The 18,288-nt window shown below is 35.7% G+C and overlaps 1 protein-coding gene and 1 long non-coding RNA gene across 12 annotated transcripts in view; one reads left to right on the top strand and one right to left on the bottom strand.

The window, feature by feature from the left end:
- The window catches only part of ZNF711 (zinc finger protein 711), a 28,782-nt gene extending 16,968 nt beyond the window's left edge, over positions 1–11,814 (bottom strand). For 2 of the 9 annotated variants that reach the window (XM_037989476.2, XM_037989471.2), the window contains exons 1-5: positions 11,497–11,814; positions 9,669–9,788; positions 8,508–8,761; positions 8,036–8,140; positions 482–1,024 (exon numbers count right to left, since the gene is read on the bottom strand). In XM_037989476.2, coding sequence (XP_037845404.1) covers positions 482–1,024; positions 8,036–8,114 — 622 coding nt within the window. In that variant the 5' untranslated portion in view covers positions 8,115–8,140; positions 8,508–8,761; positions 9,669–9,788; positions 11,497–11,814. Of the gene's footprint in view, positions 1–481; positions 1,025–8,035; positions 9,649–9,668; positions 9,789–11,496 lie in introns of those variants that run through there. The other 7 variants (XM_037989478.2, XM_037989473.2, XM_007992189.3 and 4 more) reach the window with 5 other exon arrangements.
- Positions 11,692–18,288, top strand: part of LOC119621114 (uncharacterized) — a 57,554-nt gene continuing 50,957 nt past the window's right edge. Inside the window, exons 1-2 of one of the 3 annotated variants that reach the window (XR_012091937.1) lie at positions 11,692–11,763; positions 11,947–12,090. This is a non-coding gene — a long non-coding RNA (uncharacterized lncRNA). Of the gene's footprint in view, positions 12,091–18,288 lie in introns of all 3 variants that reach the window. The other 2 variants (XR_005237629.2, XR_005237630.2) reach the window with 2 other exon arrangements.

Consider the following 18,288-nt stretch of genomic DNA (forward strand, 5'->3'; position numbering starts at 1 on the left):
AACACAGGGAGAACTGTAGGACATTATCTGAGTTTATGATTTACTTTTCAAGTATTTAATTTAAAAATCAATACAACATTTCTTAACATATTATGCTTAAGTTCCCAAGAAAAACTTAATTGACAATTCCAGTGCCTGTCATATTAAAAAAAAAAGCAGTGGCTACATAAGAAAGTTCCCATGTTGAAATATATATATTTGTCATTAAAATTTTGTATCAATGTTCTTCTTGTTGCCAAATCTATACTTCTATTTTAAGATACTAATAAACTGCATTCTTTTACTTCATTTCAGGTATGAATTTTCATTGAGTAAATTAAAAACATGAGTAAACTCAAAAGAGCATCTTAATGACACCACTTCAAAAAATTATTTTTCAAAAAGATTCCCCCATAACTTTGATTATCCCTCATCCCAGAAAACTTTTCCATATTACATAAATCAATCTCCTGAGTAATTATGGGCTTTATGTTTCACTTACAAGATATCATTAAGTAGTCTTCAGAAGTGCTCTTGACATCATCATCATCATCATCTTCGGTTTTTATAGTAACTGTAGAACCAGGAACACCTCCAGCTGCTTGAATCACAGTTTCTGTATCTGAATTAGTTACAAGAACCTCCTCTGATACCATTGTGGGAGAGTCGACTCCTGAAACACAATCTTGGACCACATGTTCTAGGTGTCCATTAGGACCAGTAACAAGGTCAGCCACGAAAACCTGCTCTGGTACCCTAACGGTTTCTGTAATTAGTTCAGAAGTCAAGATGTGATCACCATCATCTTCCTCTAAATCCTCTTCAATGGCAACATCAGCTTCAAGTACCGCTTCAGGAACAATCACACCTTCTGTTACTACATCAGTCTCTGTGATGATGTCAGGTCCATGGACAACTTCAGCTGCAAGGCCATGATCAAGAGTTATCCCATCATCTGTGACAACATCAGAAACTAATACAGCTTCAGGAACTGAAACAACGATATGGTCTCCATCGATATGTGCAGTACCAGCCATTCCAGCCACTATAATACAAACAATTATCCAAAAAAGGTAAAGTTATTTTATTAATTAGAGTACTGTATTTAATAAATCAAATGCTATAAATATTTCTGAAATATTAAGTAATCTTGGCCAAATAAATCATTTTTTTAAAATCACTGACAATTTAACTGCAATTAAAACCACCAACAAGTAGGAATTGGGTTAGAGTTGGGTGAAAACAATGTTAGTAAAATCTACATGAAGACCTTAAAATAATATACTTTATTTTCAAGTAAAACATAAAAGCCATAATGAGATATCACTACACCCCAATTAAAACAGTTAACATAAAAAACAGTGATACCACCACAGGCTGGTGAGGATGTGGAGAAACTGGATTTCTCGACTGTTACTAGTGCAAACGTAAAATAGTAGCAGCCACTCTAGAAAATAGTTTGGCGATTTCTTACGAAACTAAATATGCACTTACTATACAATCCAAACATTGCAATCTCGGGCATTTTTCCCCAGAAAAATGAAAATATGTTTATACCAAAAACTGTACAGAAATATTCCTAACAGCTCACTGTAGCTATTACTCATAGTAGCAAAAAATTAAACACAACCCAAGTGTCCTTTAGCAGGTTAATGGCTGGTTCCACCAACTCTGGCACATCCCTACTATGGAATACTACTCAGCAATAAAAATGAACACACTATTGATAAATTCAACAACCTGAATTTCCTCCAGAAAATTTTGCTGAGGGAAAAAAAGACAATCACCAAAGGTTACGATACTGTATAATGTATAAATGGAATAATTTATATAATCTCAAAACAATAAAACTGGAGAGATGGAGAACAGATTATTGGTTGCCAAGGGTGTGTGTGTGTGTGTGTGTGTCTGTGAACACACAGGGATAGCATATATATAGTGATAGAACAGCTCTGCATCTTCATTGTGGTGGTATTTACACAAATCTATATGTGGGATAAAACTGCATAGACTGTATACACTCACACACACACACACACAAATGTATGTTAAAAATGGTGAAAACTGAATTAGGTCTGTAGTCTAGTTAACAGTAATGAGTGAATGTTAATTTCCTGGTTTTTGTATTGTACTACAGTTATGTAAGATGCCACCATTACAGGAAGGTAAGTAAAGGGTACACGGAGTCTATGTACTCCTTTCCTCTATTGCTTGTGAGTCTACAATTGTTTCAAAAAATTAAAACAAAAAGGCACAAAAACATAAAAGAATACTAATATGTTAAGTAGGTTAATAAAATGTTTTACTATAAAATGTGTATTATAAACATGAAAGTGTCTGAACTTCTTTAACTTACAAGAATTACTATATCCAAAATTGGAAGGCATCTTTCAACACCTGATTTAGGGAGAAAAACTCTCTACTCATCTTAGACTAAGATTTGGTTTGATAATAGTAAATCTGTAGGAACAAAGCTTTAACATTTTTCTTGAGCAGCATGGTAAACACCAACTCCTACCTGCCCTGTAAATATTGTACGAGTGTAAAATCCCTTCACGAGGAATTCTGCTAAGTTCTGCTCCCTGAGGTGGTACAAACACAAATTAAGAGGGTTTGTGGATCTGGTTATAATAAATTATCTACAATAAATCATCTAGTACAAAACCTTTTGATCATTTTCTATAAAGTAGTACCTGAAAGAGTGTTATTTGTCATATAGTGTTCATTATTTTAAATCAATTCATTATGGAAGTTAGTTACCAAGTTAGGATGGAGACCAGTGGACACCATCAATACCCTAACACATCAAAGAACAAGGTGAAAAGGGAAAGCTGTGCTTTCAACAGAGTTTTGGGGATACTTTCCTTTCAACCCTTTTAAATCCTTCTCGCCATTCTCAAACTTTCACCTAAACCACTAAATTACCCCAAAAGGACACAGTCACAATCCTGGAAGTCTGGTACACGAAGAGAGTATGTATAAAACAAGTATTTTTAATTCAGTTGTCACTCCACTGGGCATTTCAGAGATGGGGATGAGGTGGGGGTTCAAATTTAGCATTTAATCAGACTGGAAATGTGGTTTATTAGTAAGGAAAAAATTAAAATATTAATCCTGTAAAATTAACTATACTGGAATTCTATATATCTAAACAATAAAATTACTAATTCACAAAAATCTTCTCACAAACCAAAGATTTAAAATATGGGAAATTCCATTTATTTTAGAACACTGCTGAAGATTAGTCTGGTTCCTGAAAGTAGATCATAGGGAAGGAAAGAAGGGTAGAATAATGCTAGTGCTGACCTGGGTTCAGATCAACCTGGTTGGGTGGATTCTAAGAAGATAGACTGAAGGAGCAGTGCTAGTTCACCCAGCCTCTAGCAGGAACTTACAAGTCAAAATAGATCAGATCTAAAAAAGTAAATAAATAAATCCAAATATTTTTTTTTTATCCTGAACCAAATGCTCTCAAGGATCCTAGAACAAGAACTGATTAGTCCCTCACAGGGTACCAGCAGATTACTTAAACCAAGATCCAAGATATCTCTAATTAAATTTTGCTTGTTCCTCTTATCAGTTCATCTGTTACATTCCACTGACTTTCTAAACAGTCACTTAGCTATAGATTAGCTATATTTATTGTGTACTGACTATCCAACAAGCAACCTACTAATACAAGTATCATCTCATTTAATCCTCAGAACAACTATATAAGGTGAGTGCGAGTATCCTCATTTCAAATAAGGAGGAACTATGGTTTACAGATGTTATATAAGGTTTCCACAAGGTCCTAGCTGGAAACTGAACTCATTGTTTGACTCCAGGCTACCTGTTTTCTACTTGCCTGGGAAGAGGTTAGAGTATATTTACCCTAAATACTATTTTTTAAAGAGATGGGTAAGATTAAGTGAAGCACAGCTAGAGGAATAGCTTGAGATAAAGAGTAAAATGGCCTATCACGTGGTCATTCATTTAAATTTTAAATCATTTAGTAAACAGCATTAAATTGCATTAATAATTTATCTTACTAGCTTAGAAAATTATAAACAATAAGAAAAAAATCATTTAAAAAGTATAAAATTAAATACTCAGGCAACAGTAAGAAACATGTCCTGATTTCAAGTATTTCCCATTTTATTAAAGTTATTTCATTTAAATATGAATACTTGGAACATCACCAGAATGACAGCATAAAATCTATTACATGTCAGGTCTGTCTTGGGCCACTATCTAAGGGTATTTTGCTATTTATATCCCAAAACAACACAGGCTTTTTGCAGCATTAAAATCTTAAACAACAATTAAATTCAATCTCACACTTCAAGAACAGCTATTATACTGAGACACCAGTAAGGTTATTGAACAAAGTTGTAAATTTCTAAGTCTCATACATTCTTCAAAATAAATTGGTCCAATGAATTCTGCATTAAATTAATGTTTTAGATTTTCTGTATTGTACCATCCAAGAACCTTACAGATTTTGAAGATCTTATGCCACAGTGTTCTTATTTGGTTAGCTCTGTGTATGTTAAACTCTAAGTTTCACAGATGTCAATAATTTATGGGGTTGCAAATATCTAAGTTTTGATGCTAACAGAATTTAAAGAGAATGTATCTAATTTCTAATGAAATTTTAGAATTTAGAAATTTTAACAAGGAGGTAAAATAAGCATGGGGGGCTGCTTTCAGAAGAAATCTAAGTTATCAGGGCAAAAATTTCCAAAAGTCCCCCAATAAAGTTCTTTTTAGGTTTAGGTCTGTTTGACAACCTTTGCATTTCACAAAATATCATACAAAAAATGAAAATGCCTATAAATGAAATTGTGCTTGGAACTGCATATCAAAAATAGAGTGAGAGTTACTGCCTTTTAAGAGTTCAGAATTTACCAAGGACAAATGGCAACTTAACATATTTTAGGGCAACATTATCTCTAAGCACAAATGAGTGAGCATTACCCATATTAGTTATTCTTTATCTAATAGCAAATTCAGAAAAATAGTCTCCCCAAAATGCAAAGTAATTTAATTCCCATTGATTTATATACCTTAAGAGAGCATAAAAATAAGAATGCATCATTTGAAAAAACCACTAACTCAAAATACTACCAGACAGCTAAATCATAAACAGGTATATAACAACAACAACAACAACAACAAAAAGTGCCTTTAAACTTTTTTCTGATATAAATCGGTTTACTCTATTAAATTCATTTTAGAGGGCTTTAAATGATAATATGAAAATACCAATTAAAAATTAGAAGCAGTTTGCAAACCTTTCAATTTTATTATTTCTAAAAAGGGAGAGGATAGTGAATAAAAATCTTACTTTCTACATATTTATGTGGTTATAACTGTGTATAGGTATATGTGTGTATATATATTCTCCTCGATTCAAATAAAAAAAAATTCCAAGAGGCTGTGCTATTTATTTTGCGGTTTCAGGTATGCCTTCGCATACTGTCACATGCCTCCAAAGGCACTCATACTCCAATCTAAGATGCAAAGTTTATTTTGTCAAACACAAAATATTTCTAGTGGATTAAAAATATTTCAAGAACCCAAATATCTATCAACTGATAAACCAAATGTGGTGTACTCATACAATAGAATATCATTGGCAGTGAAAATGAATGAAGTATATACTGATACATGCTATAACATGGATGACACTTAAAAACATGCTAAGTGAAAGAAGCCAGACACAACGACCATTTATTATATGATTCCACTTATACAAAATGTTCAGAATAATTAAATCCATAGACAGAAAGATTAGTGGCTGCCTAGGGCTGGTGGGGAGAGACAGAATGGGGAAGGACTGCTAATGGGTATGAGGTGTCTTTTTTTAGGATAAGAAAATGTTCTAAAACTAGGTACTAGTGATGGGTATACAATTTTGTGAATATGCTAAAAACCAGTGAGTTGTATACTTTATAAAATGGGTGAGTGGAATGGTATGTGAATTATATCTGAATAAAAAGTGAAGAAGAAAAAACACATATGTTAAGTATTTCAATATGCATATTCTAGTCCCCTAACAACTAAAAGAAAAAAAGTAGTAGATGTAATAAAGGAGTAATCAATCCTAAAGACAATGAGGATAAACAATGGAAAGGAAGGTTAAGAGGAACATTATGTAAATATTCACCAGTACCTATCAGATATTTTTTTCATCTTTTGAAAGGAATCACACTTTAGTAGCTAATAGGCAACCTCTTCAGGAATGAAGTGAGTTTTGGCACTTCATCAAATGGTATAGGAGAGGTAATACTTTGTATTAAATGGAGAAACTACTATATTACTTCCATTTTTAAAAATATCTTATTTTAAAAGGTAAAAAAGTAAAGTTGACATTTCAACCAAAATTTATTTACCATATTGAAATTCCAGTGTTCCATTATTCTAAAAACTATCAACTCTCCACTAAAGAATTCATGGGAACATCTTTAATCTCTTACTCTCTGGCCCTATTATCCTTCCTCTAGAATTTATTGATGAGTTTTTTTCACCCAAAGTCATTTCTAAATCATCCGTAGTCAACACAATTCACTTAAGCTTTCACAAGAATATATCCACGATTTCTTTATATTTCATCAATTAACTCACATCCAATCTTGGACTACTCAACTTTATTCATCAGAAAGAAATGTCAAAGAAATCTATAACTGGAGAGGACCTTAACTGTTATCTAGTGCAATCATTATAAAAGGGAATTCAGTAATTTATCCAAGTTTACACAGCTAGTTAACAGCACTGCCATGACTAGAATATGGCTTTACTGACTTCTGTTACTGTGGGATTTACTACAGGGGACCAAATGATACATTCAATCATATTATCAAGGAACAGTAGTAGCATTTTCTTAACTTAGCAAAGTATCACAGTTCTATTCCCTCATCACTAATTTCAGGTTCAACAATTCCGTATTACCTCGTTTCCTGTTCTTTTATCGCAGTTCACCATTTGTCTTTTCTGCTTTCACTCCAATCTTATCTTCAACTCTTCTGATCTCATCCCTGCCTTTTATACTTCAAATAGCTCTATCTCCTCTGTAATTCAGACTATCCCTGCCCAAATTCAATTTGTTTGTTGAATGTCAATGGGGTCTTGGCATCTTCATCAAAATGACTACTGTTAAGAGGCTACTTACAAAAAAACCTGGCCACAAGAGTAAGGAGTCTTTTCTTTTTCTTTTTCTTTTTTTTTTTTTTTTGAGACGGAGTCTCATTCTGTCACCAGGCTGAAGTGCAGTGGCACCATCTCAGCTCAGCTCACTGCAACCTCCGCCTCCCGGGCTCAAACAATCCTCCTGCCTCAGCCTCCTGAGTAGCTGGGACTACAGGCACGCTCCACCACGCTCGGCTAATTATTTGTACTTTTAGTAGAGACGGGGTTTCACCATGCTGGCCAGAATGATCTCGATCTCTTGACCTTGTGATCCGCCCGCCTCGGCCTCCCAAAGTGCTGGGATTACAGGCGTGAGCCACCAAGCCCGGCCTCTTTTTTTTTTTTTTTTTAAAAAAAAAAAAAAAAAAAAGAAAGAAATAAAAATGTATTCTAATGGTAACAACTTTTTGGGGAAATAGCATCACAATATAATTAATCACCTAGTACATTATTTTGCATATTGCTATATAAGCATCTTATTTTTTTAGTTGATGTAAGCACTTTCTTCCCCAACTTTATTAACAATGCAACTTAAAATGTATTTTAGAAAGCCAGTTTAACATTTCCTTCACGTGAGAGCTGATATATACTATCAGAACAGAATGTGATATAATCATGCAGTTATTTATGTAAATTGAGTTTTTCATTTCCAGTAACATATTACCACTATATTTCAAGTGTCCTTAACACAACCTTCCCCTAAATTATGAGTGATTTTAAGTAGCCCATTGATACACAGCTTTATGAGAATAAGCTCTACAAATGTATTTTCCTAGTAAAAGAACAAGTTTTCATTGTAATTCTCCCCTTCCTTAACTTATTTTTGATTTTTATTATCCCCTTACTTTTAAAAAAGAAAAAAAATACAACAAAGAAAATGCTTTACCAAAATCTTGCATAATCATGGTATGGGCCATTCTAGAGTCTGGCGTGTGCAATCCAAGACTTCCACCACCTGAATCCATACTTAGCAAAGTTCATTCACCAATATCTGCAAAAGAAATGGCTTTTAAAATAGTTTTAATATGTTTAGCCCAAAGTTAGTTGTTTTGAGAAAAAAAAAATGCAACTGACAATATGCCTTTCAACCAAGTGTGGAAAGCTCATTACAAAAGAAAGCAAAACAAAGAAAAATCATGGTTAGATGCTTTATGTGACAACTATAAATAAAAGAAGTGCCAAGTGGAAGTAAACCAAAAAATAATGGAGACGAAGGCACAGTCAAGCTGATGAGCCATAGGGAAGTGGTAGAAGAAAGCAAAACAACAAAACTGCAGTGCTAAAGTTCCAGTTAAAACATAGGTTATAAAAGAAGAACGAGATGACAACAAACAATAGTTAGGATATTTATACATTACTAGAGGACTCAGATGTCTAGTATTAGTGAATTTCATCCACTGGCTCTCATCCATTTCTTCCAGACCCAGATCAGCCCTGCAGCGGAGCTCTGCAGATAAACTTGCATTCACCTCTGGCTCCCAGGGTTCTACTTATAATGTAAAATGTTCTATCCCAGTTTCCCCGGAGTTCTTTGAACCAGTAAGGACTTCTGGCCTCACTCTACTACATTTTCTTGTCTCAGTTTTGAGGACTCATGAAACATGACTGCTTCCTAAATATGGTAAAAATAAGATCAATCACATATAAACATTTAGCAAATTACTTATCATATCATTTACTTGTAATTGTACAACTGATTTTTTATTAGTGATTAATAAAATTATGCTAGCTTCATGGTGGTTTTGAAAACAAGGGCTTAATCTATTTCATTTCAAATGACTTATCCTATATTTAAGATTATTTGATAGTATGGAACATAAAGTCAGATGCTGTCACTCAATATATTTCTTAGAAATATATATGTGCATTTTCTCTTCAAACATAAGATTCTAAGTAAATCAACAAAAACCTGTCTGTTTTATAAGGCATCTATCTCTTTTTCACGTAGGAGTGTTTAATAAATTGTACCGTATTGGACAACAGATAAAGCTGCATCCTTAATGAAAGTTTTAGAAAGGTGCCATGTAATACAACTTAATATATTCTTAAATAAATGGGATGGCTAAATTGGTATTCAAGGGGCAGGAGAGTCTCACAGAGTAACCCCTATCAATATTTCAGGTGTATACATAAATATGCTACAGAAGGTGACATTTCTATATATCAAACGATTCAGACAGAATTACTTTATGTACGAGCAAAACTTCACATTTTTAGAAAATTTTAGTTGTGTTTTATGTTTTTTCAAATGCCACATTGTTTTCTGCTTTGCTGTTATGCAAAATGAGGTCCAGAGGCCAAGACAGTTCACAATAAACTACCTGTGTGTTAACAAAATAAATCTGAAAGGGATTTGTTCTTAACATTTAAAACTGTGTACTATTCGGATTTTAATTAGAGCAATTACTTTCTTTACCACATAACTAATAGAACAACTACAAATGTCTTAAAATGTTTTTAAAAACTTAATTTTATTAAACTGTTAAATAAGATAAAACAGTAAGTAATTGGTTAATCACCTTTATATGAGTGTCTCGAAGAAATTGTAGATTTTCTTACATAAAGTAAAATCTGCAGTAATTTCTTTTTATTTTTCCTTCTGTGCTATGTTATTTTCTTTGGGAAAACGCTCTCTTTACCTATTATAAAAATACATTCAAAATCAGATACTTTAAAACATTTTAAACTAAGTTTCTTACACAACTTAATATTTTTCTTTACACTGAACTTGCATAGCGAGGCTGGGAAGGGTTCATATGCTCAAATCTGTAGTAATCTTAAAAGCAACCAAATGGATTCCAACAAAAACAACTACTGACTACATTAGCAATGTTTTTATACTTAGAATGCTACCACTTGATTAAACCAAAATCTTCTCTAAAGCACATCTTAAAAATCACAAACAACACCTTATTTTAGAAAGTGAAAGAGAACCAAGGGCAAGCTTTATCCTTGCCAAATCCATACTGAAAAGTCTGCACTAGCACTCAATGAAGTGTAAAAATTACAACACATAGTGCAACTATTATAAAAGTATTACACTGTGTGAATACCAAATAAATAAACTGGAGTATCTTTCCCCACATAGGAAGTTTCAATAAAATCAATAATAAATGAGGTATGAAAACAGCAGTGTGTTAAGTATTTAATAACCATTGGAGATAGCTAGGCTTCTTGGTCTTCTCCAGAGTGTATCTCACATCCTTACTGAATGGAGATAACCCACCAAGTACGTTTCAAGTAAACATCTTTCCATTAATGCATGGGGAGCAGAAATCACAAAAAGAAAATCTGTCTCTTCTAACATAGCTCATTCAGGACCTAGCTTCTCAGTGATGTCAATAGGGTGACGGATAGATGAGAAATGGTAAGGCGGCAGAACAAGAGAATGCGAAAGTAGTATTTGCAGAGATGGGAGACAAAGGAGCCCTGGCAAGTAGCAGTATTGCAGCTTTGGACGCAGCCCTCTTCCCGCATAAGTCTCCTTTTCCCACGACCATGCCAAGTTTTAATCGTTTCGAGCAGAATGCACACACGTGCCCTCTGAGGTATTACCCATCTGACTAGATCTCAAACCTAAGAGAACCTTCGCAGTAGAAAGGAAGAGACCGATGAGACAAGAATACCCTTTCCCCTCCTCCCTCCTCTCACTTGGTGCAGCGGTCGCCACCGCTGCTACCCACGCCGTGCTTCCCAGCCCCTCAGCCTCCTCCAGCTTCCTCTGCCCCGCTACGTGGGAGACGGTTGGGAACCAAAATGGTGGTGTTTTAGTGTAGGCGACAGTTGTCGCACACGCCTCCCCCCTCCCCCCAACTCCCAGGCTCTGACGGCTCCCAGTCCCCTAAAATGCCGATTCGGTGCCACTTCCTCGCACACGCCGCCATCCCTCGCGCATTCCAAAGGTTACTATTAGCTCGGTCAGGGGGCGGGGGCGAGGCGACGGGGGCGCCAGTGAAAGGAATATCGGGTGGAGGGATAGCTGAGAGAAAATGCCAGGGGGACGCTGCATTCTTCACTTCACCGTTTTGTTTTCCGCCATTTTCCCGTCACCCTAAACCACCGACGGTCTCAACGACGGCTCTAGCTCCCTGGGGCTCTGGCCTAGGGAAAGAAGAGGTTGGCTAAGGGGGAAAACCCTTACTTTCCTCAATTCCTCCAGCCCCCGGCAACGGCTGAAGAGGAAAACTCCGCCCGAGGCGGGAGGAAAGCTCAGGGACTGGACGCCACTTCCATTGTTCCCTTCGCCCTACGCTACACGCTGGGTGTGAGCCTCTCCTCCCTTCAGACAAGAGACACTGAACACGGTGGATCCACGTCCCTCTAGTTTCTCCTCAGGAGTCTCCTTACCTGCTCCTGCTGCTGCAGCTGCAGCTGCCGCTGCCGCCGCCGCTGCCGCCGCCTCCGTGCCGCCAGTCGGACTGTGACCGCGCTCTGGATGGCTGCGGGGGGCGGCAGCTGTGGATCCCTTAAGGTCCTCACATTCGGGTTTCCGAGGTTCCGCAGCCAGAGCCAATCACAATCTACTCTGCGTCTGGGAGGCGCGCCGCCTAGTTCTCCTTTATATTGCTGCTGACATGCTGAGGTTGCATTACGTCACGCTACCCTTGCTGCAGGGTAGGGGGCCAAAGGGGGGTCTCGCGCACGCGCGCGCGCGGGAGATCGAGGCGCCCGCGCTAGGTTAGTGCGAGACCCCGCCGGCTTGAGGCGGGGGCTGAGCGCGGGCCAAGTCCAAGTGCGCAAGCCCAGATCTTGGCGCGCCCCTGAGGAGTTTCTGTGGGAAGATTTTCTGTTTTCCAGGTTTCCCAAGGGAAACGAAGAAAGAGAGTGGGAGAATCGATGACTGGACCTCTAATAGATGTTGGACGACTCAAAAAAAAAAAAAAAAAGTATCGGCCCTACCCTCGAGGATTTGACAAATTAAGCTGGCCAGAGTGATAAGAGGTATGCCTCTCCCCAATAAAACCTGTGTGTGTGTATTGCAGTTTCCCTTCCTCCCTCCCTTCATTTCTTTTCTATTTTGTAATGGTAGACAATTCGATGAAGAAAGTAAAGGAGAATGAAGAAAGGTATAGAAAGGAAAAGATGAACAAGGGACCTCAATGAAGTGGACACTAAATATCTCATGAATGTGTCACTTTCAGCTTCTGTCTGCAAAAAGTGGGAGGACAGGGAGAAATTCATTGGGTGAGGGGTGGGGAAAAGAGTGATGAGATGTGATGAAAGGTAGGTGGGGACTAGATTTCGTAAGCAAAGGGTCTTAGGTTTTGCGATTTTAGCTTTAATTCTATAAGCATTTGGAATCAATAGCAGTGTTTAAGCAGGGAAAGGATAGGATCTTAAAGAAAGTAACTGTCTTTGCAAATCATTTGATTATTTACAAATAAAACATATTATTATTCTAGATTCTAGATACATTCTTCAGGTCTCTATAACCTGATATACCACTAAAAGTTTTGATAAAATTATAGAAGATGTGAAAGTCCTAGCACAGTACCTGGCTCATAGTAGACCAGGAGTCGGCAAACTTTCTCTATAAAGGGCCAGATAGTAAATATTTTATTTTTGTAAATAAATAGTAGTAAGCAAAATATTTTTTGAGGGCTATAGCATCTCTGTCACAACTACTCTGCTCTGCCATTGTAGCCCCAAAGTGGCCATAGACACGTTCAGCAGAATGAGGTGATGTAATTTCCAAGCTTGAAAAGGGTGAAATTCAGTTATTACTAAAACGTGAAGTGTGATAGATAGATAGATAGATAAGAGGTTGGTAAATTACCTTCCAGTGTGAGGTTCAAAGTTTCTCTGCAAGAAATGCAATTTCTGCAGAACCCATACACAGTGGGCAAAGAGAAGGAGCATGCTCGTGAGCACGCATTTGGTGTGTGTGTGTGTGTGCATGTGTAATGATGGTAAAATATTTGTTTTCCTTACTCTTGAGTTCCAGGGAGAGATAAGTGAGCATGGCTGTGTTCCAGTACAACTTTATTTATGAATACTGACGTTTGAATTTTATTTCATCTTAATGCGTAGTGAAAAATTATTATTCTTTGATTTTTTTCAACTATTAAAAATGTAAAAATCACTCTGAGTCATAGGCCATAGAATAACAGGCAGCAGTCCAGATTTGGCTTGTGGGCCATAGTTTGCCTCCCTCTGTAGGTTTCATTTACTTAAGCTTTTATTTTCCATTCTAGAAGAAGAAAGATATTTTTATGAGTATGTCCTCATACATGACATTTTTCTATATTGGATAGCCTGGCAAATACTACTTGTAGTCTTGTCCCAGTGGTAATTTCAACAGGACACTCAAAGAAGAAAGCTGAGAAAGATGTGGGGTTTTTATATCAATCACCTTTGTGAATGGTACACTGTGGGAGATAATTTTTAAAACCTGAAGGCCATCCTTGCTCTTCCCTCTTTCTCCAAACATCTAGTCAATGAAAATATCCTGAGAATTCTTCCACCTTAATATCCATGAAATTAATCCCCTTTTTACCTAACATCATTACCTTGTTCAGGTTCACATGCCTTCTTAACTGGATTATTGCAACACCTTGCTAACTAGTTCCTCTGTGTCCATTTACTCGCCAGATTCTCAAATCAAAAGTGACAAAATCAGAAAAATATATCACATTGATTCTCCCCATTCCATTTTCACTTCAGTTGAGGCCCTCACCAATGGGACAGTAGTAATAGTCTTCTGACTTATTTCTCTGATCCACTTGATATCTTTTACAGTGTAGAGTCTACATCATCACTGAATTCACTTGCAAACAAAACAAACAAAACTGATTATCTTACTCCCCTGCTTAAACATTACTATCAATTTCCACTAAAAGTCAAGGATAACACCCAGACGAGTACAGAAAGAGAATTATGGGAATCCCAGCTGGGGAACAATGGGGAGACCATCCAACATATGTCCTTTAGATAGTTGGCCAATACTTATTTAAAGGAAGAAACTGACTAATATATGGGGAAAAAAAAAAAACTGTTAGATCTGGCTGTTTATGCTATTTTGGAAAATAGTATTGTTTTATATGCATGCATTAGCATTTTTGAAGTTTCATGTTAGTCTCAAGACCAATAATATTAATTAGGTGCTATAAACTGTGTAATTTGTAGCTTCTTTGTTATGTAGGTGGCTCACTTCCCTCCCTCTACTAGCCTTGGTAATCCTGGCCAACTAATAGTGTTTTGCTATGGTACATTTAAAAATTGCTGTCCGTTCTGCCTCTGGACTCACAATTTGCTGTCAACTATATTATCTTCAATCTTAACCTCATCTAGGAAAACTCATACCCTGCTTTCACTGTAACCTGGGCAACTCCCAAGGAGATAATCTAAAGTAAATTAACATGAACATAATCTGGGTTATCTAGAAAACCTCCTTATAACTAAATACTGTCATACATTATCAACACTCACATTTGTATTTGTATTTACAGCACATTAACACCAGATAGTAATATTTTAATTGTTTTGAGGCGATTTGAAGTGAAGGCATCATACTTTGTTTTTAAATTATCTGGTTCTATCAGGTTCACTATACATAATACAATTTCTTGGTAGTTAGAATAGAGTGGTGGGGGAAGTGAGTCAGCCCATAGTGTACAATAAGGCAAACCACATTCAATATGCCAGTGCAGAGTCATATTCATGTTGTGAACTGCAACTTAATTTCAGCAAAACAATATAATTCATAACATTAAATTAATGCTGTTAAATTATTGATTTTGTTGTTTATTGTGTGGTTTTATAATTATATAAGCATCATAAGCTCAAAGCATTCATTTTTTTCTATTTTATTTTAAAATTTCAACTTTTATTTTATAAATTCAGGGGTTACATGTGGAGACTTATTACATGGGTATATTGCGTGATGCTGAAGTTTGGTGTATAAATGATCCCATCACTCAGGTAGTGAACATAGTACCCAACAGGTAGTTTTTTAGCACTTGCCCACCCTCCTTCTCTCCCCTCTCCAGTAGTCCTCAGTGTCTGTTTCCATGTTTCTGTCCATGTGTACCCAATCAAAGCATTCATATATATATTGCTCTACTGTTGTTCATATTTAAGTAACATTATAATAAAACTACCATAATTTAAATGAACATTGAGAGCACAATTTTTCCTTTCAAATAGTCTAATAAAAAATACAAAATGACATACAAAAAGTCTGTAAATACTATGCCACGTAAAAGGTACCAGGACTCCTTGGGGGGAATAGCAAATTCCAAGTTTGAGATAAAATAAAAAACGAGATGAGATTGTGACATATTGTGTCAGAGAGCAGGGGTACCTTCAAAGTCTAATGTCAAAAGTACACAGGAGGCCGGGCGCAGTGGCTCACGCCTGTAATCCCAGCACTTTGGGAAGCTGAGGTGGGCGGATCACAAGGTTAGGAGATCGAGACCACCCTGGCTAATACGGTGAAACCCCGTCTCTACTAAAAATCAAAAAAAAAAAAAAAAAAAAAAAAAATACACAGGAGCGTCAAACAATAATAGTAACTTTGATGAAAACACATTGACTATATAAAAATTCATGAGTTGATTAATGATACCGATAGACAGGGATCTCCCTGCTCCCAAAGAATGAAACCTCATTGAATACCATTTAAGGTAAATAGAACATCGATTCCTTATTCTGACAATTAGCTGTCAAAAGAAAAAAAATCAGTATTTTATTCTGCTTTTTCTGTACAAACTTTCAGAACAACCAGAAAGCCCTAGTTTGATAAGAGAAAGTTCTTTTTGCAAGAAATACAGTTAGTAAATGTTGAAAAAAAATCCAGAAATAAATGTAGAAAATCACTATTTTACAATCTCCAATGATGTAACAGATCCAGGCAAGGATCGTCAGTGGGTGAAACATGAGATGGAAAAGTTTATAAAAGAGTTCAGGCCGTCTTCACCTGAACCCTGTAAAAATTTTATCGTTGACAGCATTTGGTATTGTCATTATTCTTTATTTCAGCTGATCAGATAGTTGTATAGTGATATCTCATTGTATGACAGTTAATAATTTGTCTAATAACTAATAATTAACATCTGTTTGTGTCCTTATTTGCCATAACTTCTTTGATGAAGCATCTATTTAAGTTCTTTGCCCATCTTTTAATGCGGTTGTTTCCTTACTATTGAGTTTTCAGAGTTTAAAAAAAATACATTTTCTGGATAGTAGTCCTTTATCAGATAGTGATTTGAAAATGTTTTCTGTACATCATTACTGGGTCTTTTCATTCACTTTACAGTGCCTGGGGCAGAAAAAAAGTTTTCAAATTTGATGAAGTCGAATTTGTCATTTTATTTTCCTTGCATGCGTTGTGCTTTGGTGTCAGTTTTAAGGTTTCTTTCCCTAAAAGTTTAACGTTTTAGTTTTTACATTTACATATATTATTTATTTTGAGTTGGTCTTTATATAAAGTGTGAAATTTAGGTTAAGGTTCATTTTCAAAGGTTCTAGCAATATTTGCTCAAAAGACAACCCTTTCTCCACTGAATTGCCTGTGTATCTTTGTAAAAATATCAAACGGCCATATTCATGTAGGTGCATAGCTGTCCTATTTTTTAGTTTCCATTGATTTTTGTATCTGTCCCTTTATAAACACTACTCTGACTTTATTACTTCAACTTTATAGTAACTTTTAAAATTAAGTAGTGTGATTCCTCTAACTTTGTTTTTCTCTGTCAAAATGTAATGAACTATTCTAGTTCTTGTGTCTTTACCTGTAAATTTGAATATTAGCTTGTCTATATCTATACAAATTTCTGCTGAGATTTTGTTTGATATTGTGTTAATCTATAGATCTCTTTGAGGGAGAATTGACATTATTACTATAATGATTGTTCTATTCATAAACACAGTATGTCCATTTATTTAGGTCTTCTTGGATTTCTTTAATCAGTGTTTTGTCATTTTCAGTATATACATTCTATGCATGCTTTGTTAGGCTTATATGAAACATTTTCAGTTTTAGGAGCTATTGTAAATGGCATTTTTAAAATTACAGTTTCAAATTTTTCTCTGTATTTAGGTATAAGCAGTTTGAATATAATATGTCTGGGCTTGGACTTTTTTGTGTTTATCCTGTTTAGGGTTCACTCAGCTTATTTTATTTTATTTTATTTTATTTTATTTTATTTATCGTGGTAAGAACACTTAACATGATATCAACCCTTTCAACAAATATTTAATTGTACAATGCAGTATTGTTAATTAAAGGCACAATATTGTACAGCGTATTTGTAGATATTAATCACTTGAGTACTGAAACTTTATATACATTAAAACCAATTGCACATTTCCCAGTCCCCCAGCCCCTAAGAATCACCACTTTACTCTTTCATTCTATGAGTTTGACAATTTTATTGTATTTTTTGTATTTAATATTTATGGGTACATAGTAGGTATATATATTTCTGGAATACAGGAGAGAGTTTAATACAGACATACAATGTGTAATAAACACGTCTCAGGGAAAATGTGGTATCTCTCATCCCAAGCATTTATCATTTCTTTGTGTGACAATCCAATTATATTTTTTTAGTTATTTCTAAATGTGCAATAAGTTATTGTTGACTGTAGTCACACTACTGTGCTACCAGACACCAGATCTTTTTCATTCTATTGAACTATATTTTTTGTGCCTATTCACTATCCCCACTTCCCCCAACCTCCCACTACATGTCCCAGCCTCTAGTAACCATAATTCTGGTCTCTATTTCCATGAGTTCAATTGTTTTAATTTTTAGCTCCAACAAATAAGTGAGAGCATGCAAAGTTTGTGTTTCTGTGCCTGGCTTACTTCACTTAATAGAATGACCTCCAGTTCCATCCATGTTGTTGCAAATGACAGGATGTCATTCTTTTCTATGCCTGAGTAGTACTCCATTGTGTATATGTACCACATTTTATTTATCCATTCATTTGTTGATGGACACTTAAGTTGCTTCCAAATCTTAGCTATTGTGAGCAAGGAAATGCAGATACCTCTTCAATATACTGAATTCCTTTCTTTGGGGTATATATGTAGCAGTGGGATTGCTAGATTATATGGTAGCTCTACTTTTAGTTTTTTGAGGAACCTCCAAACTGTTCTTTATAGTGGTTGTACTAATTTACATTCCCACCAAC

The sequence above is a fragment of the Chlorocebus sabaeus genome, chromosome X, assembly GCF_047675955.1.
Source record: "Chlorocebus sabaeus isolate Y175 chromosome X, mChlSab1.0.hap1, whole genome shotgun sequence".
NCBI lineage: Eukaryota > Metazoa > Chordata > Mammalia > Primates > Cercopithecidae > Chlorocebus > Chlorocebus sabaeus.